Raw genomic sequence first — 26,805 nt, forward strand, 5'->3', positions numbered from 1 at the left:
AATAAAAATAGTAATCTGAAAATTTTCAGATTTTATATTACGCCCAAAGGGGCTTGTTTTTTAACGTTTTGTGTGTTACCTTTATTTATTAAATATCATGTTCTTCGCATGTAAACCACAAAATTCAATTTAACAGCGATATCCCAAAATAAGTTCAAATGACCATATCTTTAGAATTTCCGGTACACAGTCTCGCGCTGGAGATAAACGTATTTTATTCCGTAGAGTGTTGTCATTGCTTGCTTTGAAATCGTTCAGTTTCTTAATCAAAATACTGAAAATTGCTTTACTGAATAGGAAATGGGTGATAAAACAAATTCCTAATTTGGGCTTCCAAATGGTCATATTCGGGTGGAGACGTACATCATTCAAAATTCTATACCTGCAGGTACCATTGTTCAACAACAACAACACCAAAGCTAAGCTATAGCAGCTTAAGCTATAAAGCTCAATTCAGCAACAATTTCACCAATTATTAAAAAATCTGATGTGTACACCACATCACTTCCTTGTATGGGAATATTAAATTGGAATATTAAATTATATGCATTTTTTCTTGCATTTCATTTAAACTTATTGGATTGAATTAAATCTACTTCGCCGACAGCGCATAAACCACAATAGAATAAATGCATTCTGTAAAACTCTAGTATTTGTTTACCTAGTATTTGTTATAGTTACTCTAGTATTTGTATTGTAGTTTCTGTAAACTCCTGTATTTCTTTACCATAGCGACACTCTGGCGCTAGATTCACTTAAAAGTATTAATAATTATATAACAATAACAGTTAACTTAGTTTCCGTTATATAATTATTATATAACGGAAATAATCCAATAATTATATAACAGTTAACTTATATATTTCGTTCATATTATAACTCACAATGCACAAAATTTATATCATTTAAAGAATAGAATTATCTAATAGTTGCCACATCTTCTATTCAAATACTATAATAAAGCTAGAACGATGTATAAAAGAAATTAAGCAAACAAAACGTTAAAAGAAACAGTTTTTCATAGACGATTGAGTATTTCTCATTCAATTAATTCAGTTCTCACTTCGCGAGAAGGCAAAAATACATAACTTAAAATATCTGTATTAAAAATTACGAAGTAAATCTTAAACACTTATTTCCTCCAAAAAATTTCAGAAAGGATTAAGCATGATTTAAATAATAAATGAAGGCGTTATCTTTGTTGTTGCGAACCTAAGTTTCTCTAGATTGGCAACAAATCCGCTACTCAGCTGTTTCAAATGTAAACAAGAGCAATGGCCGCCATCAAATTAGGCTTAGCGGCACTTAAACAATTTTAAAATTGTTGATAATTCTAAAAATATTGCATACAGATTTACTAAAGGCATAAAACCCTTAACCGGAAGATAAAAACAACATAATTCAATCATTTTTAAAGCAAAAAAATGTACAATTTACAAACATATAAGAGTAAAGAAACTGAGATCACTGTGCCGAGTAACAGAATGGATATATATATAAATATAGTATTTATATACGTTTGGTGCGGCCGATTACAACCAAAATACGAGGTGCACATCTACATGTTATAGTAGTCTTATATACAAAATTTCAACGTTCTGAGGCTACTCGTTTTTGAGTTATGGGAGATACGTACGTACGTACATACGTTCGTACAGACGCCACGAAAAATTCTCTTCAGAATTCATTTTAAAGCAGTTTTTTAGTTTTTTTGGAGGAAAAGAGTCTTTTATTCTGTCCTTACGTACAGATATCACGCAAAAACATCCTTAAAGTGCATTCGAAAGCGGTCAAAGTGGATATTTTCGTCGAAATAGGCTGCCTGAAACTTTTCGCGCTTACAATACTTCCTTTTTACTTCGTACAAGGAAGTAAAAAAAAAAAAAAAAAAAATCACGTAATTTATATTTAAGTTGAATAAATGTAATTGACTTCCATGTTAACTGTAACCGTAATTCTACTTTTTTCCTGCTTTCCAGAAATTGCTAGAACTGTTTAGCGCGGCCGATTTAAAAAGCTATAAAAGCCAGAGAGAGAACATCTCAGCACAGTTGTTGTTTAGTCAGCTGCCGTAATTGTTGTTGAATGGATTAGCTTTCTCTGCGCTTTGGATTGCGTTCTATTTAACGTTTGAGCAGTTTAAAATATAGCTTTTGATTATATTGTGCGATATTGTACGAATATCTCTGAGGAAGAATCCAGCGTTTTGTTGCATTTCTTGTGATAACAATAAATTTTATTAACTTTTTATCGGACTTGTGCAATCAGTCTGTTACGAACCCTTACGCGCACGCAAAAATAGTTATTCCCATTTCAATATTTCCATTTTCAATATGGATTTCATCCAGACGTTATGGGTTTTTTTTTTTTTCTGAAAATGGTCTCCCTTATGTTTAGTGATATCTATAAAGAAATATATACGATTATTTTTGTTGCTTTATTTGCAAACCTTTTTCATCATTTTATTAAATTTTTTCTTATTAATTTTATAATTAAATGTAACATTATATTCTTTTTTTCTTATTCTATGTATTACAGGTAAAGCATTCATTTCTTCATTAATCCCATTTTTCCTTAATATGTTTTTTATTTCTGATTTAGAGCAGTAGAATTTTAAGAACAGAGACGACACAAAAGACTACTGATAGTTAGGTGATTTTGGTCTTCTGAAGTAATCGTGTTAAAGAGATAACATTCAACATTGTTAATTTATACTTTCAAACTATAGCTTTTATAGCTTTAACTTCGACGATAGGAATCAAACATGTTTATTTAATGATAAGGTTTGATTTTTTTATCAAAAGAAAGAAGAGAAAATAAGGCACAATTTCGAAAAATCAACTATTGGTGCCTGCTATACCACCACGCACCGCCACCCACTCACTGTTTTTATGCTGTTACATTTTCATTATTGCTCTTTTTCTCCTTTTTCTACTCCCGTGGACTTTTCTAATACTTTATAGAACTTTTTTCTTTTTTGTTTAGTCCAAAGATGCAATTTGCCCAAACGGACTACTAATTTCGTTTTGGCATTTGGCATTGATGTACTATAAATGTCGGTTCACTTTCCAAATTGTTGCCACACCATATTATCGCCCTGTATTATATTTACAGAAATTAAATAATGAAGAATCTGCATGAATGTATGTATGTTTCTAGCATTGTGATAATACGACGGTACCTAGAGCCATCCAATTTTGAATAATGTAATCTTCCACGGAATATGGCAATCTGGAAGCCCGAATTTGGAATTTGAAATTTGTTTTATTATCGATTTCATATTTTGTAACACTTAAAGGAAATTTTGATTAACAAACTCAACGATTTCAAAGCTAGTAATGGTACTGTACTGTAAAATTATTTCGCGATATTGCTGTTGAATTGAATTTTATGGCTTAAGTGCGAAGAACATAATATTTAATAAATAAAGGTAACACACAAAACGTTTAAAAATCGCCCTTTTTTGCGTAATGTTAAATCTGAAAGCTTTCAGATTTTGTTAATACACTGGTTATCATAAATTAAGGGAAAATAAAAAAAAAAAATCACGATTACTGAAAAAGTTGTAGAATTTAATGAAACTTACCCACAATATACAACACATAATAAGGTATCGAATAACTTAAAAAGAAATTACCAGACAAATGTGATCGTATAGAAATTAGCACATGTATAAAATGAACAAATCGAAGGTGTCAGTTTGCTATAGGAAAAGTACCTTCAATATGGAATATGATCGCCTCTAGAAGCAATGCAGCACATTCAGCGATGCGGGATGCTTTCAGTTATGCGGTCTATCAGTTCCATAGGAAGCGAGAGCCATCGCTCTTGCAAAGCAGTTGCAAGCGCGACAAGGATCTGAGGGGGCGGATTGAGAGCAGCTAGACGTCTCCCTAAAGCATCCCAAACGTGCTCGATAGGATTCAAGTCCGGGGATCGAGCTGGCCACCCCATGCGCATAATGTTTCCTGCTGAAGATAATCATCTGCGATGCGAGCCCTGTGTGCTCTTGCGTTGTCGTGCTGTAACAGGAAAGCAACCCGTATAGCCCCGGCATATGGGCGCACATAAACATCAAGGATGTCATCTCTGCGAACTTGAGCATTCACGGTTCCCCTTGGAAAGACATGGAGGTCTGTGCGTCCGGCTAAAGAGATGCCACCCCAAACACAGACACTGGCCCTTCCGTATGCATCTCTTTCACGTATGTTTGACGGATGATAACGGGTTCTAGATTCTCTCCATATCGAATAACGCTTGCTATCGCTTTCTTGACTAAACCTGAACTCATCCGTAAAGAGAACAGCCCTCCATCGATCAGGTGTCCAGTGGACATGTTGTCGTGCCCACTGCAAACGGTCCCTCCTATGGCGTGACGTGAAAGGCACGCAAATTGCTGGTCGCCTCGCATACAGACCACCTTCGTGAAGCCTTCTACGCACAGTTGACGTTGACACCAACCTTCCAGTGGCTGCAGCAAGGGAGGATCGAAGAAGAGTCGGAGTAGCGGTTCTATTCCTGCGTGCACATAATATCAAATATCGGTCATCGGCACCGTCGTAGTAGTTGGCCGTCCTTGGTGAGCCTCCTAGATGCCGAATCTGTGATTTGAAATTGTCTCTAAAGTCTATAAACCACAGAAGGACTCACATTTAGCCATCTGGCCACTTCTGTTTGACTTTGTCCTGCCTCTAGTCTCTCAATGGCTTTCTATCGTAGTTCTGCAAGCAAATGATGGATCATTGTTACCAATTGGCTATCTCAGATTTCTGATGTCACTATCGCAGTGAAATATGTGGGCTTGCTCTCAAACATGGACTTTTATGCTCCTCGTAGATGGCGTATTCCGAGTGCAGTGCCACTAATTTGCATATTGCAGTTTTACTCAGCTACTCTTACTTGGAACATATTCAAATTTTACACGGTTTGATTCTTATTTTTGAGGGAGTTATCGCTATTTTTGTGATTTTTCCTTAATTTATAATAACCAGTGTACTTTTTAAATTACTTTTAAATTTATTTAGCATCTAAAGAATGTGTTTTTAGTCTTGTAAGCCCAAACTGGAGGGTTAAAAGCTTTCACGGAGTTATGAGATCCCCTCCCCACGGTTTCAAGAGCCACTTCAACAAAAGGTTAATATATGAAGTTTAATTACAAAGTGTTAATTTTTGGTCTTCTTAATGGTTTTACCGATAAAAAATAATAAAGAAGAAGATACACACATTCACTCCACCTAAGGAAAAAATCATATTAACTAAATAATGAATTCTACATCTATCGCACCTACTGCGTGACATGAATATTGCACCTGCATCAAATGACACTTCTCTTTTTTACAGTTGTTTCCAGAAATTTATTCCACAGATGGGCCTAACATGACATTCATCAAACCTTTGAATATTGTAGACTTTTTCCTATTATTATTCACATCAGAGTGAAAAAAAACGTAATTTCATATTCTTCATTTCTACTTTACAGAGAATGCAAATATTTTTTATCACGAAGCATTATCCAGGCTTTACGTTTCATTTTTTGTAATTTTTGACAGAATGTCAGTCATCGAAATTGCACGTGCTATTGCAATTCATTTTTTGTGTTCTAAATCAAAGAAGAAAACTGGTTCCAGGCGACGTCGTATCGAATTTCATTGGTTAAGGAAAGAAATTATTGTGTGTAAATTTTGTATATAAATTTCGCTTCACAGAAATCTTTTACCAGTTCTACTATCTTCCAGTCTTCTTGCAAGGTAAGTAAGCAATCGCAGTTCTTTCATTCGTGTAATTTTTAACACTTTCGCTGCCAACCACGAGTTATCTCGTAGATCGAAGTTTGTGTTTAGGCGCCAGCTACCAGTTAGTACGTAGAATGTTTTTGTTTTACCTACACCGCAGACGATCAAACTCGTAATATTTTCATGTTCTTTGAAGGTATCCGGCTTTGGGGATTAAAAAGAAGCACAACAATTTGGCGCAATTCAAGAGATTTATTATAATTAATATAACATAAATAATTATAAAGTAAATAGCATAAGAATTGTAAAAATAATCAAGCAATTTATAATAATCTTTGTTATAATGATTGTTGTAAAAATAATGTCTTTGTTATCAGCAACCGCCAACTACGAATATACTCGTACTTGGCGATGTCATAAAATATTTTATCGGAAAATCCGACTACGATATAACTCGTACAATTAATAAATCAATTAAAAATTATATAAATTATTGGTTCTCAACGGGGGAAATTCTGCCCCCGGAGCAGTACGACGATGCTGAGAGGGGGACTTGTTTTGGGCGGTAGGGGTGATGAGTATGTTTTGGCAATCGGCTTAATTTTAAAATTCCAAAAATATTTATTTCTGAGCGTTTTGAGGATATTTTATCCCTGGAAATCACTCAATGGATAATGAACCCTTTTACGAATATTGAGAAAGCAAAGGTTCGAATATTGAGAAAGCAATTCAGGAGGAACCAGTCGAACTTTCAATTAATGAAACTTTGAAAGCCAGCTTCCAGAATAGTGATCGTCTCACAAAATTTTGGCTTCAAAGTAACATCAGTCGCCTCTAACCAGGATTGTGGACGATCGTCAAAAAATTTTTAATTGTTTTCCTTCCTCCTACCTTGTCAAGTAAGGATTCAGTGTTTGCTGTGATTGATCTAATTACAAACAAGTAATATTAAAAAAAATTTTTTTGTAGTCAGTTCCTACTTAATTCAACAAAGAAAAATTTTTAAATACAAAAAAAAATTTTTTTTAATTAAAAATTTTAAAAAATTATAATATCTCAAAAACTGTATTAACATCAAGTGTCATCCACTACAAGTTTAAAAAAATGCATTTGAACTTGAATGGATTAATAAAAAGTATTTTATTAACGACTGAAAATTTGAACACGATATAGGGAGAGTGTGAGCTAATAGGAATTTAAAAAGATAAATCGACCCCCCCCCCACCCAAGTCGTGGAAAGGGGACTTGTGCTTTCATTTCTCTAAAAATACTGAACCGAATATTCAGAAACTGACTTTGAAATATCAAGCACAAACATCCCCCTCTTCATACATGATTTTTTTCATTGATATTACTCGGTGTATGTTTTGCTGTTTTTTTTTAATTATTTAATTAAGAATAAAGAACTTTTTAATCATGAAAGAATGCTTAAGATTTTTTTTTTATTCCAAAGGGGCTTTGTTCCTGTGGGATTATTGTTTTCGTTTTGGCATTTTGCGTTGAAATCTTTAAAAGGCTGTATCACTTTTCAAACTGTTGCCACCCAATAGTATCGTCCTGTATTATATTTGAAGAAATTAAATAATGAAGAATCTGCATAAATGTATGTATGTTTCTCACATTGTGTTAAAACAATGGTACCTTTCGAATGACTTAATCCTACTGCTAATATGGGCATTTGGAAGCCCAAATTTGAAATTTGGAATTTGTTTTATTATCGATTTCATATTTTGTAAACCTTTAACGAATTTCTGATTAACAAACTCAAGGATTTCAAAGCGAGCAATGGCAACGCTGCACAGAAATAACACTTTTATCTCCAGTGCGCGACACTGTGTATCCGAAATTCTAAATATAGGCTCAATTTAAAATTATTTTGTGATATTTCTGTTGAACTCAATTTTATGGTTTAAGTGCGGAGAACCTGATATTTAATAAATAAAAGTAACACACAAAACTTTAGAAAAGCGCCCCTTCAGACATAATTTAAAATCCAAAATCTTTCAAATTTTTTGTCTTTTTTTTGGGGGGAGGGTGCGTATCAGTCATTTCAGTTTTAACCAAAGGAGTGTAATTACCTGCCAAGGCAAAACTATCCAGTTAAACAAATAAATTTGGTGTGCATGTCTACCAAAAAAAATTACTTAAAACTTTTGCCTTTTATAATTCAGGAACCTCCCTTTCCCATACCCTAAATTACAGGATTTTTCACATGGAGGGGGGCATTGAAAAATTTTTTGCGCTCCTTAGGGGGGCAGCAGCTTTGAAATGTTGAGAATCACTGATCTAAATTCTGATTTCTTTTGAATAACTTTCAATATTAATGATTAATACAAAATGTATATTGAACTTCTAGATAATGATTAATACTTTCTTCTTTCAGATGAAAGCCTTTTGGGTGTTCGTTGTGGCCAGCGCTCTTGCTGTTGTCTTGTGTCAGGACGATTCTAATGACCCGGAGCTACAAGGTAGGTTACAGTTACAGTTTTGAATAATGTTCAATGACATTTAAACGTTCTTTAACGAATCACGAGGTAATCTGAGGATAAATAAGATTAAATAGTATTTTTGCTCATTTTTCGTATCTGCTAGAAACATTTTTCTACCTTTCAGACGTAAGATTCTTAGTATTCAGACAATACAGTTTGAGAGACAACATGAAATTTTGTCCCGATGAGGATCGCTAAACATTTGTGTTTTTTACTGCTTTAACTATTTTTGAAATGCTCAAGTACTTAAGATATGATTCCGTTAGTTGTCATTATGTATCTATCCAGCTGCTTGTATGAAATGTTGATTTTATTTTTTTTAAATAATTATAATACAAATATAATATTTATTTTTAATCATATACTAATATTTCGAAATATATATTTTTTAAATGATTTAAAGGAAAATTATGAAATGTATTTTATAAAAAATATATTCAAATATAGATTTAAAAGAAAAATATAGATAAAAAAGAAATAAGAAATCAAAATAAAGCAACCAATCCACTTCATTACGAAAAAAAGGCTTACTTTTTAATATTCTAAGAATAAACTAAAAACACAGTGTTGCCAAAGCATGAAAATAACTCTAAGGAAAACGTGCGTTTATGTAACCGTTAAGTTGCTCGCGACATCTCCACTCATCTTTTTGATTTATATTGGGTGGAGCATAAGTCAAAATACAATATAGTTAGTTAACAGAGAGACTAAAGAATATACTTAGTACAATAACACCAAAAAAAAAAGTAAAGGTTTTACCGTTATCTTACCACGTTTAAATTTAATTGTTTTATGAGGAACCCTAATATCTTGACTAGGATGACTATTAAATTGTTTTGTGCTGAAATAAAAGCAAGCTCCCGCCGTCCATTCATTCTAGAGGATAGAATAGTTGCACAGGATGGATCCGTTTACCTGTGGCTGCAGCTACCTTTGCAACCTTAACACAATTATCTTGACTCTGAATCAATTCAATAACTCGGACCGAAGAGACAATCTAACCTAAATAATCAAATAACTAAGCAATCAAAATAACACTTATAGCAGGCAATCCAACTACATGGTCAAATAAAATAGGCTGCAGGCAATTCCCCTAAGTAATTAAATAAAACCTCAATACAAAAATATTTTTTTCCTACTTAATGATTAGAATGTAAAAAATACAGGACACAAGAAATTATCTGTATCTTCTGTTGGAAGAATTTTCGTCTTCACTTTCATTAGACCTTTTCGATCAGTTACATCGCAGTCTTTTAGAACGCTTTAAATCGCTCGAAAGTTTTCATGGCGGTGAAAGTTTCACCATCAGTTCAACGAAAAGAATAAGAAATTCAAAGCATGAAATTCATATAAATAAAATTATTTATACTCAACAACAAAATTTATGCTTGATAGCTTTAACAAAAGTTCTAATCAAAGTTGCTCACTATAATTAAAATCAATATTCTAACTTTATACGAATGCAATTAACAACGAAATAGAAGTTGGCGGTAATAATCGTCTTCATGTATTCTTTTGCACAGCCTCTAGTGGCCCAGTTATTGCATGAGTAATAATTATTTTTAATTTCAAGTATTTTATATTTTGCATCTGTTTAATTATTTCGTAAAATTAACTTTAACGTTTTGTTAATATTTATATTTATATTTCTTTTATGTTGAATGGCAACAAGTAAGTATTCATTTTTATATTTATATTTCTTTTACGCTGAATGGCAACGAGTAGTGATTCATGATTATTTTGGTTTTCGAATGTTGATTCTTTAGTGACTGCTATTCAAGAAGCAGCTCGTTTTGATAGCTGAAAAATAAAAGCAAAAAACTCAGCTATTCGTTAGTGATTCCAGCTATTCCTAACTATAATTCAGATTGAATATCAGTAGTCAAGACTACAAGCCTCAAAAAGAGAGCCAATCTTTGATTTTTCCACTAAAGTTCGATCTTCGCTAACTTTTATTTTTGAAAGGGCGAAGATTTATTGAAACTTTCGGCTTTAAAAAATTCCCTTAAAATACATTTCTACGTTTACTTCTTTTAAGAAATTTTAGTTATATTCTACTATTGTAGCGTACTCATTTTGATATATTTCATCATCTTCATCTAGTAATAAAGAGCTTATTTTATGATCTATTTAAATTAGCTGAGTCTAAATTCTACAATTAGATCTAATATTCTCTTTCTTAACATTATAATATGTCCTTCAAACCAAATTCGTAAAATTAATTCTTATAGATGAGCATTTTTTAACAAACAATTTATTTTTAGAATAATGCATCATTAAAAAAAAGCGTACCTTTAAAAATCACGTCGTTTTGGCTAACATGGTGAGAGACTCTATCTGAATTTCATTCATACAGTCGATTCTCTAGTTAAAAAAAAAAAAAAAAAAATGTAAAAAGAACACGGGATTAAAATAAAGCAGGCAAACCACCTAATTAATCAATATAAAACAAGCAATCCATTCACTACAAAAACATAGCGGATTTCCGTCTTTGCTTTTAATATTCTAAACATAAACTTGTGTGATACAGTGTTGCCAAAACATGAAAATAACTCAAATATAAATAATAAAGAAAAAGTGCGTTTACACAACCGTTGAGTTGCTCTCGATAGGTGAATTATCTTATAGTTATTAATTCGGATAAACCGATTTCTGCTATAATTATAAAGTACGTACGAAATACCTGATCTTTAGAATAGTTAATGACACTGTAAAGCCTTCCGTAAGGCTTTTCATATCCAACAAATAATAAAATTAGTGATATTTTAATGGTCGGAATTTTTGTATAATTACACGAATTTTAAATTATATTTCCTTGTATTTTGCGTAATAAACATTCTCTATTGTTTTACAGCTGTTCGGAAGAAGCTGCAAAAGTTGGAACTAATAGAAAAGCTAATAGCTGCAATTAATGAAAAGTTCGAACAGAGGTAAAAAAAAAGTGTTATTTGTAAAAAGCGACAATAATAGATGCAGAATAATATCTCTTTTTTTCCCTTGTTTTCCTTTAATTTTATTTATTTATTTATAAGCCCAAAGGGACAATTTGCCAAGAAGAGCTACTAAACTTCATTTTGGCTTTTAGCTTTGGTTCACTATAAACCGCGAATCACTTTCCACATTGTTGCCACCAAATATTATAGCCCTGCATAATATTTAAATAAATTAAATAATGAACAATATGCATGAATGTGTATATGTTTCTCGCACTGTGAAACAATAACGGTATCTGGAGAATTCAAATTTTGAATAACATCCACGTGACTATGGACATTTGGAAGCCCGAATTTGGGATTTGGTTTCTTATCTCCTTCATATTTTCTAAACCTTTAACGAATTTGTGATTACCAAACTCAACGATCCCCAAATGGTAAAATCAACACTGTACAGGGAAAAAAATTCTCTTCAGCGCGCGAGACTGTGTATCGAAAATTCTAAAGATATGCTCTTTTTTAATTATTTTGTAATATTGCTGTTGAATTGAATTTTATGGCTTTCGGGCGAAGAGCATGATATTTAGTAAATAAAGATAACACATAAAACTTTAAAAAAAAACGCCCCTTTGAGAGTAATATAAAATCTGAAAGATTTCAGATTTTTTTCTTTTACTTCCTTGTACGAAGTAAAAAGGAAGTATTGTAATCGCGAAAAATTTCGGGTATCATATTTCAACGAAAATATACATTTTGACGGCTATCGAATGCAAGTTAACGATGTTTTTGCGTAATATCTGCATGTAACGACAGAATAAAGGACCAAGAAAAATTATAAAACTGATTTAAAATGAATTCTAAAGAGAAATTTTCGTGGTGTCTGTACGTACTTACGTACGTACGTATCTCGCATAACTCAAAAAAGAGTAGCCTCAGAACGCTGAAATTTTGTATGTAGGCCTGCTATAACATGTAGATATGCACCTCGTATTTTGGTTGCAATCGGCCACACCAAAAGCGTACAAATATATGTATATATATGTAATAATAAAATTCCATAGTCAAGAATACACTTAAAATTCTAATTGTATGTTCTTTTCATTTTTAATGGCGACGTTCTCTTATTTGAAAGTACGCGGAATTAAATCCACAGCCCCGTAGTCAAGTTGTTTTTCCCGCCTTTTCTACACGTACAGTTATAGAATATTCTGGAAATATTTAAAGCGAACTGGATTGGCTGACGAGGCTGACGTCATTTCTTGGAAGCTCCGCCTTTCCAGAGGCTATAAAAGGACTCGCAAAGGAATACAGGAGGCTTTTTCTTAAATGTCACGATGCAGTAACTTCATACAAAAAGTTATTAGTAATTCTTTTTATTTGCTCCGGATATCTGATTTTGTAACTGCTATTTCTCCTGAATAATAATAAATGGATCCTGTTTTTTAAACTTATCGTCTGATAATTTAAGCTACGACAAAATCTGGTACATCATATATATATATATATATATATATATATATATCCACTGTGTTACACGGCTCAGTGAGTTCAGTTTCTTTATTCTTATATGTTTATAAATTGTGCATTTTTTGCTTTAAAAATGCTTTAAAAATTATTAAACTTGTAAGGATCTTAAGTTTTACTAACGTTTATTTTATTTTAAATCTTTACAATCACTTCTTATTTTCTACTTCCGGCCAGAATTATAAGCGTTAAAGTGTTTATGCAAAGTTTGTCTGGCGAACGCCAAGTATTTAAGTTGTGGCTTTTTGCGAAGCGAGAGAGAGGAAGCAGTTAGTCGAAGCAGGCCGCTTACCTTAGAAGTTTACTCAGTTGCTGGTTGCCTTCCAGGCTAGAGGTTTTAATCCTCTTGATAATTTTTAAACGTATTGTAGTGTTCACAGTTATCTGTACTACATACGGCTTCCTGTTAATATAAGGCCAATCTTCCACGTTTATTATTTTAAAGTTAAATTAGAGTTTAGTTCTATTTTTATATTTTTACGTTAGACCCCAAGTAGCGGGTCTGTGTATTCCGAAGTACGGAAGTTATTGTAAATAGACGAAAATAAAGGGTTTTGTATACCCTTCTTGTGTATCCTGTTTACTTCCCACAGTTTTGAACATAACTTTAGTAAGCTCTCTGTTCCGAGTCAGGTCCTTGCATGTTCCCGAAGAAGGTTAGACGGAACATTGAACCTGATAGTGGCGCCCAACGAAGAAGAATAACCATGCTCAGAATCCAGAAATGCCAGCTGCCGCCCTGGAAGGATTTGGTTACATCGTCCAGACCATGCGCGCTTCGATGAAACCAGAAGCAACATTTAATGGAAACTCACCGGTAACCAGTTTTTTTGGAAGAATTGGATGACCACTTCATGCTCTACGCCGTGCACGAATTTCAAAAAGTTACCTTAGCTACCAGCGCTTTGAGGGGCCAAGCGCTTAATTGGTTCAAATGTATAGGCAGAAGTCTCTTGGGTCAAGCAGGAAGTCCCACCTATACTTACGAGAATTTCAAGACTGCCCTAGTAAAAGCCTTCCCTGTCGTAAGGGATCGTGCTAAATTAGAAACGGAACTTTTTAGTATATATCAACAAAGAATCGAAAACCTCTCAAGCTTTATTTTAAGAAAAATTCACGTCTTTAAACTCTTGTATGGAAACCGTCCGGATCCTGAGATAATTCAAGTGATTTTGCCGAGGTTACTGCCCCAAGTGCAAGACTTTATTGAATTAAGAAATCCGACTACACTGGAAAAGTTATTTGAGCTAGCAATCCAGTTTGAAAGTAGAAGAACGGCGGACATTGAAAGAAGACGCCAATATCAACAGCGAAACCAATTTGGTGCGCCAAGACTACAGCAAACTCAAACACACGGCTACGGAAGCAAAGCGAATCAGTGGGCAAGGAAACCCGAGCATTCAAAAACAGCCGGCGAACGTCGACAGTTCAATAGCAATCCAGGAAAAAAGTCTCAAGGCCAGTGGAAAAAGAAGGAAAGCACGGAAATGAAAAATAATTTAAACTAAAACGGATTTCTGCTGACGAGAGGGTGCGGAAATCCGAAGGCCACGAAAACCCCTCTTCCTTCAAGTTAAATACAGTAATGGTGAAAAATTTGACTTTTCCGAAGATTGAAGTGTTGGTGAATAATATCCCAGCCACCGCACTCCTGGATACAGGCGCGCAGTGTTCCTGTGTGGCAGAAGATTTTTTTAGGAAGTATTTTCGGAAATACCGCATATATAATTCGGATAATACCACAGTGTTAGCGGCGCAAGGAGAAAAATGTAAGTGTATAGGTAAAGTACCGCTATATGTCCGTATCAAGGACGAACAAGTAAAGGTGATGTTTTTTATAGTAAAGAATCTGCAAGCACATATAATCTTAGGAATAGATTTTCTTTCAGAAGCACAAGCAACGCTGGATTTTAATGAAGCGTCCCTTAAGCTGACAATGAAACCATTTCGTGCAGAAAAGGCTGAACCGCCGATGTTAAATCTTGACCACCTGCCTAATGACGAGCAAGGAAGAATCCGACAAGTGGTAAGTGAATTTGCTTCGTTATTTAGTGATATTCCAGGATTAACTCAGGTTACTAACCATAGTATTGACACCGGAGATTCAATGCCAGTTCGCCAAAAAGCATACCGGTATGATAAGAATAAGGAAAAAATTATAGAATGGCATATCACCGATATGCTACGTAAAAAGATCATAACGCCCATCTCAAGTAGTTATGCTAGCCCGGTGGTTTTATGTAAGAAAAATAATGACTATCCTTTGACACATCCAAAAAGGTGGAGATTCGCGATTGATTACCGTAAATTAAACTCCATAACTAAATATCCGGTATATCCGTTACCTATCATTGAAGAAATTCTAAGGAACATAACATCCACCAAATATATGACGACTTTAGACTTAACGACTGGTTATTTTCAAATAGGGGTTAGACCTGAGGACGTGCCTAAGACTGCTTTTATAACCAAGTCTGGCACTTATGCATTTTTGCGTATGCCGTTTGGCCTTTCAGGGGCCCCGGCAACATTTCAGCGATGTATGGACATTGTGTTAAGACCTGTTCTTGGAAAGTCCACATTTATCTATTTAGACGATATTATTATTACTAGTGATAATCTCGACCAACATGTACAGGATTTAAGACAGGTGTTTTCTTTATTAAATGAGGCCGGTCTAAAAGTTAATGTCGAAAAGTGCAAATTTGCAGCCCCTGAATTAAAATATTTAGGTTACAAAATATCGCAAAAAGGAATCGAGACAGATGAATCAAAAATAATCGCTGTACAAAAGTATCCGACTCCAAACACGGGAAAGAAGCTCTCTTCTTTTCTAGGACTTTGTTCATATTATAGGTCCTTTATAAAAGATTTTGCAGCTATCGCTGAGCCATTGTTAAAATTAAAAAGGAAAAAGGCAAGATTCTCGTGGATGGCCGAAGCCAATAGTGCTTTCGAAAAATTAAAACAAGCATTAACGCAAGCCCCTGTGTTGAAATTTCCTGAAAAGGATGAGAATTTAGAAATTTCAGCGGATGCTTCGGATTATGCGGTAGGAGCGGTACTTTCGCAAAATCAGCAGCCCGTGGCATTTTTTAGCCGAACTTTAAATCAAACACAAAGAAACTATTCCGCGACCGAGAGAGAGGCACTTGCAGTTCTGTTAGCAGTGCAAAAGTTCCGAGTCTATTTTGGAAAGGCGCCAATAACAGTGTACTCTGATCATGCGGCGGTAACTAGACTGTACTCAGGGGAAAACTTATCCCCAAGGTTAATAAGATGGGCACTCAAGCTACAAGAATATAATCTGGTAATCAAGCATACCCCCGGAAAGGAAAATATCGTAGCAGATGCCCTATCAAGAATTAAAATAGATGAACAAGGTAATACTGTAAAGGTGGCAATGCTCACAGCATGTACAATAAATTCCCGAGAAACTGTAATAACCGAACTGGGTAAAGATCCTGAGTTTGGAAGCATTTATGAGTATTTAAAGGATCCTGAAAATTTTAGCCACCAAGATATTGTGGCGATAAGAAATAGGGCGGCCCATTACGAACTAATAGATGGTCTATTATTCTATACAAAAGCTACGAATTCCAACAACGAATTTCGACCTGTTATCCCAGCTAGTCTTAGATTAAATATCCTGTAGGAGCTCCATGACAGCCCTTTAGCTTCTCATGCTGGTATTCGAAAAACTATCCAACGCGTACGCGAGGCAGTTTATTTTCCTGAACTGCAAAAGTTAACAAGGACGTATGTCCAGTCCTGTCCAACATGTCAAGCAGTTAATTATATTAATTTCCGCCCGGCCGGGTTTCTAAATAGTATTAAATCCGAATTTCCAAATGAAATAATTGGCATCGATTTATTGGGCCCTTTCCCAAAAAGTCAGTTAAATAAAAGTCGCTATCTCCTTGTTATGGTTGATCATTTTAGTAAATGGACCGAAATTGTTCCCTTAAAACGAGCCTCCGCGAAATTAGTTACTGATTCTATTTTAAATAAATATATTTTAAAATACAGGTCGCCCCTAAAAGTTATATCGGATAATGGTCCTCAATTTGTAAGTAATATATTTGAAGACATGTGCCAAAAACTGGGCATACGTCATTTAAAAATGGTCCCGTATCGGCCGCAATCAAATATAGCGGAACGGGTCAACAGAAATATAGTGAAAATTATCCGTAGTTATGTTAAAAATTTTCATAAAAGCTGGGATAACTATGTCAATGAATTTGCTTTCGCCCTTAGGACCGCAAAACATGATACAACGGGCAAAACTCCTGCTGAGTTATTTCTAGGCAGAAAGATTATAACACCGTTAGATAAATTATTTTATGTGCAACAAAGAGCCCCAGAATTTAAAATAGGTGATATAGAAAAACTAATTAAGGAAGCAAAGAAGAATACTGAAGTAGCACAGAGAAAACAAAAATTATAATATGACTTGAAACGACGGGGAGAAACTTAAGTAGGGGATGAAGTTTTAAAAATTAAGCATTCACTTTCTTCAGCACCAGAAGATAAAACTGCCAAATTTTTTCCACGATTTGAAGGACCATATGTTATAGAAAAAATAACTCACGCTGTAGTAGTGTTGAAAGCCAGAAATGGTGAAACCTGCTCCGCAAACATTGATCAAATCAAACCCTACTATGATCGTAATAAAATGCAAATATTTTCAGATCTTTTGCAGGATCCGGCACGGCAGACACCGCAGGCACAAGCTCCAGAGGGGGAAAAACGACAAGTACAAGGGCAAGCCATTAAGAGGCAGGAGCAAGTGAAAAGAAAGTTTCCCCGCGGAAAAATTGAAGGTAGCAAGAAAAAGAAGCCGTTCCACCGTCCAGAAAAGAGAGCTAACGAACACCCCCAGAATGAAGAAGGGAGAAGGACGACGTATGCAAAGAGAACCAGGAGAAATGACGGCAACTATAACCCGGCTCTAAAACGGAAGATCTACTCATCCGACAGGACTCTCCGCAGCAAATGTCGCCGAACTGCGGAAGGGCCATCAGCGGCGGAGGAAAAGTTACAAGGAAAATTTGAACGGCCAGCAACGAGGTCCAAGCAGGAACACGAAAGAAGTTTCCCGGTTCCGCCAAGACCAGCTGCCATCAAACGACCAAGACCACAGGCAGAAGCGAAAAAGAAGGTATTCAAGGGTGACCGAACTGGAGAAAAAAGAAATCATCTAGAGGAAGGCACTGAAGGGCAAGCCCGTACAAGAAGGAGGATAAATCAAACAACTATCTGCACTACCTTTAAGGACTGGGCCCAGAAAAGAATGTCCGAATATCACAAAGATAAGTAAAATTTTATGTTACTTTGCAAACTTAAACTTTCATTCTTATTGCAAGTGGCAGATTTCAAGAAGTTTTACCTCATGCGAGGTCTACCTTTATCGTCAAAAGGGCGAGAAATGAGTTGTTACCGATTTTGGTATTATGTTTTTCAATGACTCGCGTGTAAAACTAAAGTTGATGTATAATAGCGATAAATTGTATAAATTTTATTTAAAACTTTCTGGCAAGAAAGAAGTTTTAGTCTGAAAGACTTTTTGAAATGTATTATTTCAATGTAGAAAGAATTGGCACTTGCTTTGAAAAGAATAGAAGTTAACAATGTACTAATGTATGTTTTCAAATGTATAAAATTAACGGCATGTTAATATGTTCTTATATACAATGTGAACTGTTATTTTAAATGTTAACAAATACCGTGATATGGTAAAAGTGAAAGTAATGTTAAATTTTTTTTTTTTATTCGTGTGACTGTAAAAAGACTAAAACATGGTGAATATGTGTTAAAGTTTGAATGATGTAGTTAGGCTCTCTGACGCTACACTTCAGAGTTAGCCACTTTCAGAATAGTACCTCAGGGTTTAGAGTTGAAATTAGGGTGTATTACGAGGTCTTGGTATGTTGAATTTTAACACGTTAGTGTTTTGATTGTAGGAGGAAGTGTTGAACACGTAGACATAAACACATTCGTGTTTGGTGTTCTTTTACAACACATGTCAGAGAGCACGGGGAGAGATAACTAAAATAGTTATGAATGAAATAAGAATGTTAAGAGAAATATAATTATACATGTTACTTGCCATTTCATTGTGTAACATTTCATTAAACTAGTTTTCCTTCCAGATCTCTGGAAGGAACCAGATTTGAATAAAAGCTCCTGTTTAGATGCAGTACAGATGAAAAAAATTGTGTTCTGGGAGCTGCTATTGTAAAAACAAATTTCTTTCTTTTAAATCTCTAGTTTCTAGCGAAAAATGTTTGTAAAAGATTGGCCTCCCGTTATATTCTAGAGCTAAAAGTTTTCAACAAAGTCGTTTTAGACCTCAGTTTCAAACTAATTAACTCTGGCGAGAAGTATATAAGGATTTTAAGTTTTACTAATGTTTATTTTATTTTAAATCTTTACTATCACTTCTTATTTTCTACTTCCGGCCAGAATTATAAGCGTTAAAGTGTTTATGCAAAGTTTGTCTGGCGAACGCCAAGCATTTAAGTTGTGGCTTTTTGCGAAGCGAGAGAGAGGAAGCAGTTAGTCGAAGCAGGCCGCTTACCTTAGAAGTTTACTCAGTTGCTGGTTGTCTTCCAGGCTAGAGGTTTTAATCCTCTTGATAATTTTTAAACGTATTGTAGTGTTCACAGTTATCTGTACTACATACGGCTTCCTGTTAATATAAGGCCAATCTTCCACGTTTATTATTTTAAAGTTAAATTAGAGTTTAGATCTATTTTTATATTTTTACGTTAGACCCCAAGTAGCGGGTCTGTGTATTCCGAAGTACGGAAGTTATTGTAAATAGACGAAAATAAAGGGTTTTGTATACCCTTCTTGTGTATCCTGTTTACTTCCCACAGTTTTGAACATAGCTTTAGTAAGCTCTCTGTTCCGAGTCAGGTCCTTGCATGTTCCCGAAGAAGGTTAGACGGAACATTGAACCTGATAAACTTAGCAGAATACTGTATTTGTTGCCATTCTAGGAAAACTAAGCCTCCCAACAACAAAGATAACGCTTTCATTTATTATTGCGAATTAAATCATGCTTAATCCTTTCTGTAATTTATTCAAGAAATAAATGTTTAAGATTTACCCGTAATTTTTAATATAGATGTTGTGAGTTTCTATGTATTTTTGCCTTGTCGCGAAGTGAGAACTGAATTAATTGAATGAGAAATACTGAATCGTCTGTGAAAAACTGTTTCTTTTTTGTTTTGTTTGCTTTATTTCTTTTATACATCGTTCTAGATTTATTATAGTATTTGAACAGAACATGTGGCAACGCTTAGATAATTCTTCAAATGATTTAAATTTGTGCTTTGAGTTATAATATGAACGAAATATAGAAATATAATACTGTTAAGTGAACCTATAGCGCCAGAGTTTCGCTATGGTAAACAAAGTGAATTTTAAAGAATGCATTTATTCTATTGTGGTTTATGCGCTGTCGGCGAAGTAGGTTCAATTCAATCTAATAAGTTTAAATGAAATCTGTATGCAATATTTTTAAATTATCAAGAATTTTAAAGTTGTTTAAGTGTCGCTAAGCGTAATAAATTTTTTGATGGCGGCCATTGCTTGTTTACATTTGAAACAGCAGAGTAGTGGATTTGTTGCCAATCTAGAGAAACTTAGCTTCGCAACGACAAAGATAACACTTTCATTTATTATTGCGAATTAAATCATGCTTAATCCTTTCTGGAATTTTTTCGAGAAAATAAGTGTTTAAGGTATACTTCGTAATTTTTAATACAGATATTTTGAGTTTTTATGTATTTTTGCCTTCTCGCGAAGTGAGAACTGAATTAATTATATGAGAAATACTCAATCGTCTGTGAAAAACTGTTTCTTTCTTTTTTGTTTTCTTTATTTAATTTCTTTTATACATCGTTCTAGCTTTATTATAGTATTTGAATAGAACATGTGGCAACAATTCGATAGTTCTTTAGATGATATAAATTTTTGGCATTCTGAGTTATAAAATGAATGAAATGTAGCGATGTTAAGTGAACCTCGAGCCAGAGTGTCACTATGGTAAACAAATGTAGATAATTTTTGAGAGTGCATTTATTCTATTGTGGTTAATGCGCTGTTGACGAAGCAGATTTAATTCAATCCAATAAGTTTAAATGAAATGCAGGAAAAAGTGTGTATAATTTAATATTCCGTACAAGGAAGTCATGTGGGTACACATTAGATTTTTTTTATTTTATTGAAAAGTAAGCACTATTTTTAATGGTTATCCAACAAAAAAAATCTGGTATTATTTTCCTTCAAAAATACCTATTGCAATGAAAATCGAGACCACAAATGACCTGGCTTGTGAATAAATACCTAAATCTCCAGGATTTAAAAGAGAAAGAGCTTGTCCACCAAAACAAGAAGTGAGGAGTGATGACGTAGTCATGTTGGTACTGCAAGCGGAGACTCAATTCAGAGCTAAGAAATTAGCGTTATAAATTTGAAGATCCAGCCTTAAAATGAAAGGTGAATGAAAAATAAATACAATTAAAGAGCTCATATTATTGCTGTATGCATTGTACAGTAAGTGTTTAAAAAGTTAATAATACTGTAATTTAATTGTAAAAATGATATTTAATTGATTTTAATTGTATTTGGTGCTTCATGCTTTTTCATATTTTTTAATTTTTAATGAAGATATTTTGAATTTTAATGTATTTTCGTCCTACCGCGAATAAAGAACTGAATTATTTCAATGAGAAAGCTATCTCTAATTAAATTCCAGGAATTAAGTTTAAATGAGATGCAGGAAAAAAATGCGAATTTAATAGTCCTGTAAATGAAGTCTGAAGTCATGTGGTTGAAACATCAGATTTTCAGATTTTTTTTTAATAATGTTACAACTTATACTCCCATCTACATCGCATACATTACACACACACACACACACACACACACAAAAAAAAAAAAAAAAAAAGTTTTTTTTTTTTTTTTTTTTTTTTTTTTTTTTTTTTAAAGTTTGACAAAACAGCTTGTAGAGACATTAGGTATTTTGGAGGCAGGAAAGATGAAAAATGAGCAACGCTTTCGCCGGGAATCGAACCACGGAGCTCTGGAATACGCGCGCAGCGTGCAGACCACTACACCACGAAGGCATTCTAAGAAGGCGGGTATAAGCTTTACTCCCAGTATCTAAAGAAAATTATTTAATTTTTCAAAAGAGAAGGTTAAAGATGAAGGCCTTTTTTATGCGAAGAAATCGCATAACTCGGAGCTCAAGGCACTCAAAATACCACGATAAAACTCACGCTCGATACACTCTCCGATATGCTCGACGATGCACCGCTACTCCGCGTACAGGCAGCGTTTATATAGCTTTTGACCTGCCTTCGAGAACATTCTGGGATAAAGCGGCAAGAATTTGTTCTAGAATGTTCTCGCTCCGTCTATAGCATATCGCCAATTTTGTTGCCAAATGGGCGATGTCGCGCCAAATCTGACAACCTTGCCTCACCTTGCCATTTTCTGGAAACCCTAAAGCCGCTTTGCGGGAAAGCTATCTTTCCGCAGCTGGGCATTTCGCAACAATATTATTAGTAGAAGAAAGAGCATTTATGTTCTAAGATACGTAGGTAAGTTGAAAAATAAGTTTCCCCTGTCGACTGTGGTCAGAGTTGTGTATGAAAGTCAAAAAATAGAATGAGACATTAAAGATATGACATACCTTTATTTTTCCACATAGGTACCAAGTACATTGAGACATTTGTCATATCGCTTGATAAGCTTCAAAAAGTCCTCCAAGAAAAATTCCCGCTTTGCATATGGAAGAAGCGCTGAACGGCTATGGGCGAAAGGCGATACAGCAGGAAAACGCGCAAGTCACCGATACACCATTGGGTAGAGGTCGCTGCAAATCAAGCAGATGGCGCTGTTACAGTGCCTGCGCAAAGCGAAGAACAGCCTCTCATTTGAGCCCCGGTAGGTATGGAGAGAAGGTGCGTTTTGAATTCGTGGTCAAAGGAGGAAGTGAGAGCGGTTATCCACTATGAATGGGCATGTGGAGTATCAGGAACAGAAATTCATAACCGCCTCGTGGAAGTCTATGGGCCAGGTGTGATGTCGAAGCAAATGGTGCGGAGATGGTGTCGCACATTCAGTGATGGACGTCAGCAAGTGGAGGACATACCGAGAGCTAGACGGACGCGCACGGCCACTACAAATGCAAATATCAGGAAGGTGGATGACATGATTAGAGCGAACCGGCGTATCACCTTTGATGAAGTAGCGGAAGAACTTGGAATCTCACATGAGCGAGCTCAAAACATCATCCACGACATTCTTCGATACAGAAAAGTGTCAGCACGATGGGTGCCCCGACAATTGACCTCGACACACAAGGAACAACGCATGGGGGTCAGCCTGGAACATCTCGTGCGTTACCATGAAGATGGCAATGACTTTCTGTTTCGGATTGTGACGGGGGATGAAACGTGGGTCCACCATTTCACGCCAGAATCGAAGGCCGCATCTATGGAGTGGAAACATCCATCATCACCTGTCCGAAAGAAGTTCAAGACAATTCCCTCTGCAGGTAAAGTGCTCCTGACAGTTTTCTGGGACGCCCAAAGAGTTTTGTTGCTGGACTTTTTCGAGGTTGGAACCATGAATGCTACGCGCTACTGTGACACCCTGTCGAAATTGAAAGAGGCGATTCGGAAAAAGCGGCCTGGCCTTCTAACATCTGGCGTTCTGGTGTTGGATGACAATGCCAGACCACATTCGGCGACGGCAACGCAAAACCATATTGCAACTCATGGTTGGGAGCGCCTACACCATCCGCCATACAGTCCTGATCTCGCACCAAGCGACTTCCATCTGTTTCCGGCTTTGAAGAAAAATCTCGGGGAAAGGCACTTTGGAAGCAATACTGAAGTGAAACAAGCCGTTCGACGCTTCTTCCATATGCAAAGCCCTGATTTTTTCCTGGAGGGCTTTTTGAAGCGATATGACAAATGTCTCAATGTACTTGGTACCTATGTGGAAAAATAAAGGTATGTCATATCTTTAATGTCTCATTCTATTTTTTGACTTTCATACACAACTCTGACCACAGTCGACAGGGGAAACTTATTTTTCAACTTACACTCGTATGTATAATAAAAAGCTTTATAACACATCACCAAAACGCTTTATCACTAACGCATCTAGCGACGGACCCCCGTTAGACGGGACTTTTCTGAAAAACCAGATTCTGGTAGCATTGGTTTAAACGGGAGGATGCCTAGAAGAAATAGCTCTGCTGGATGCGAAATCCCGTCTTTCTACGGAAACGATGTCGCCGAAAATGTTCCGTCTGCAGTTCCGTCCCGGGTAGAGATCAACCAATCAGACGAACGTTTTGCTTCTGAAGGATCACGCGATCCCAATCTGAGCAATAATCGATTACGCTTTTACGTTCAAATATTTGTAGTAAGTGAAAAGGGTAATCTAGCTACGCAGGTTTCGTGGAAATGTGCGGGTTCTGAGAAATGTCCCTTTCGACGTCCAGTCCCGCATAGCGAAAGCATATGTGATAAGGACTTAAAATGTTCCTAACCTTTGTGGTTAATTCCGGCCTAGCTATAATTCGCTTCATGTCTCTTAGAGGTTTTGCACGAATTAACTTTTACCAGATCAAGTAAAACCCAATAAATGATTGAAATTTGTACCATTTGAATAATTACGTGTCAATGTTACGGTGAAACACCGAAATCTGGAGAATGTCGACTTTCACCGCTGAATGTCAACATTCACATAGTCTCTTGGTGTATGTCCGAAATATTTTCCAAATATTCTTATTTCTGACTTACATCGGTCAGTGTCGACATTCACCATGTACCAATGGTGAATGTTGAACATATAACAGTACTATATTTTCTTCTCCGTCATTCAGTCGCGAATAAACGCACTCGAGACTTGAAATAAGAACTTAAGAACATGAGAACCTAAAACACACAATACATTCAAAATGAGAAAGGAAAATAATAGAAGTTAAAAACTTACTTAATTATACAGTACGTCCTAAATGAGAAAATAAAATAACAGTCATAAAAAACTTACTAAATAATGGGATTCAAATCTTATTTATTGCAACAACTTAAACTATTATGGCACTTTATGACCTCTCTTTTCGACTTTCACCAGAACATATCTGTGATTGTCGACATACACCGGTGAGGGTCCGAATATACAAGAATGTAGTGAAATATTCGGTCTTTCACCGACGTATTTGGTGAATGTTGATATTCTCCGGTGAAAGTCGACATTCTCCAATTTCGGTCTTTCACGGTAACATCAATACAACAAAAGGAATCATTTCTACTTCAACGAAACTCATCCACAATTTTATTTTTGCAGCAGGGCGGATTGCCTTCCCTACGGTGAAGAATGTTCGCTGATTGGCGGACCGAATTGCTGTGGATTCAGACTGTGGTGCAACTACCACGATGAGCATTTTGCTGGCAACGCTACCCACCCTCCAAGATATATAAACAGGTGTCGGGAAGGCAGTTTGACGGTATTTGCTGCAGACACTTGGGATGAAATCGCCGGCAGAAGTAGTTCTTGAATAACCAAAGAAGTTTCAATTTGTGTTTTCTTTTTTGTGATTAAAGTGATTTGATTTAGCAAGCTTCGAAGTTATTTTTTAATTTCTGGTATTAGCTTTTGATACCATTTTCTCATATATTTAACAAATATTATTTATTGAAAAGAACACATGAAATGTTAATGCTTAAACTGTAGATTTTCATAACAAGTTTTATGAATTTCTGTAAAATCGTAAAACAGAAGAAAGAAATGTTTACTAATGAAGTAATTTTTATGTGGAAGAATGAAAAGTTAATGAGTTGAGAAGTTTTCGGTAAAATATGATTAATATTGCACTAATGAAATACAACAATGAAGTTAGTATTCTTTTTAGTCCAAAGGGATTTGAATCCCGAAGGACTATTAGTTTCGTTTTGGCATTTTGCGTCGGATTCATAAATGTCGGTTCACTTTTCAAACTGTTGCCACAAAATGTTAGAGTCCTGCATTATATTTGAAGAAATTAAATAATGAAAAATCTGCATAAATGTATGTATATTTCTCGTATTGTGATAAAACAACGGTACATAGAGTCATCGAATTTTGAATAACGTAATCCTCCAACGAATATGAGCATGTGGAAGACCAAATTTGAAATTTGTTTTATGATCGATTTCCTATTTTTTAAAACTTTGACGAATTTTTGATTAACAAACTCAAGGATTTCAAAGCGAGCAATGGCAACGTTGTGCAGAAAAAACATTTTTATCTCCAGCGCGTGAGTCTCTGTATCGGAAATTCTAAAGATATGCTCGTTTTAAAACTATTTTGCGATATTGCTGTTGCACTGGATCTTATGGTTTAAGTGCGAGGAACATGATATTTAATAAAGAAAGGTAACACACAAAATGTTAAAAAACGCCCCTATGGACGTAATTTAAAATCTCAAACATTTCAGTTTTTTTTTTTTTTTTTTTTGGCAGCAACAAAAGGAAAAATAATTTCCAACCTTAAATTTCATGTTAGAGTTTCACATTTTGAGATACTAACCGTTTTAAAATGTAGAGTATATAAAAGACTTTAAAACTATGAAATTTCGCGTAAATATCTGTCTAATGATAATAATATCTATTGTTGAAAAACTCAAAAAAATTTTAATCAATAAAATTAAAATTCGAGAATTCCTGCTCCGGCATTCCGGCATATGTTTCTTCTTTCACTTCTACTTTTCAACGAAAAGTATTATAAGCAAAAGTACTGAAAAAAAGAATTCTGAAAGATTTTAAATTACATTCAAAGGGGCGTTTTTTTAATGTTTTATGTGTTACCTTTATTTATTAAATATGTTCTACGTACTCAAACCATAAAATTCAGCTAAACAGCAATATCGCAAAATAATTTTAAAATGAGCATATCTTTAGAAATTTCCATACAGAGTCTCGCACGCTAGAGATAATTTTTTTTTCCCCCGAACAGTGTTGCCATGGCTCGCTTTGAAATCTTTTAGTTTTTTAATCAAAAATTAATTAAAGTGTTACAAAATATGAAACAGATAATAAAAGCAATTTCAAATTGCAA

At 34.9% G+C, this 26,805-nt stretch overlaps 1 protein-coding gene across 1 annotated transcript; it reads left to right on the forward strand.

Annotated features, from left to right (window-relative positions):
* The first annotated feature begins 5,641 nt into the window (after positions 1 to 5,641).
* LOC118187513 (uncharacterized) lies at positions 5,642 to 25,329 on the forward strand. The gene is made up of 4 exons (XM_085810366.1): positions 5,642 to 5,747; positions 8,116 to 8,200; positions 11,076 to 11,151; positions 25,057 to 25,329. Exons 2-4 carry the CDS (start codon positions 8,116 to 8,118, stop codon positions 25,265 to 25,267), a joined length of 372 nt encoding a protein of 123 aa, XP_085666492.1. The 5' UTR covers positions 5,642 to 5,747; the 3' UTR covers positions 25,268 to 25,329.
* The last annotated feature ends 1,476 nt before the right edge of the window (positions 25,330 to 26,805 follow it).

The sequence above is a fragment of the Stegodyphus dumicola genome, chromosome 2 (assembly GCF_044657685.1).
Source record: "Stegodyphus dumicola isolate Sdum_Otavi_A_Nest chromosome 2, ASM4465768v1".
NCBI lineage: Eukaryota > Metazoa > Arthropoda > Arachnida > Araneae > Eresidae > Stegodyphus > Stegodyphus dumicola.

Coding starts and splice junctions, on each gene's coding strand:
- LOC118187513 (XM_085810366.1), top strand. CDS start 8,116: ATGAAAGCCTTTTGGGTGTTCGTTGTGGCCAGCGCTCTTGCTGTTGTC. Junction 8,201..11,075: donor TAATGACCCGGAGCTACAAG/GTAGGTTACAGT, acceptor ATTGTTTTACAG/CTGTTCGGAAGAAGCTGCAA. Junction 11,152..25,056: donor AATGAAAAGTTCGAACAGAG/GTAAAAAAAAAG, acceptor TTATTTTTGCAG/CAGGGCGGATTGCCTTCCCT.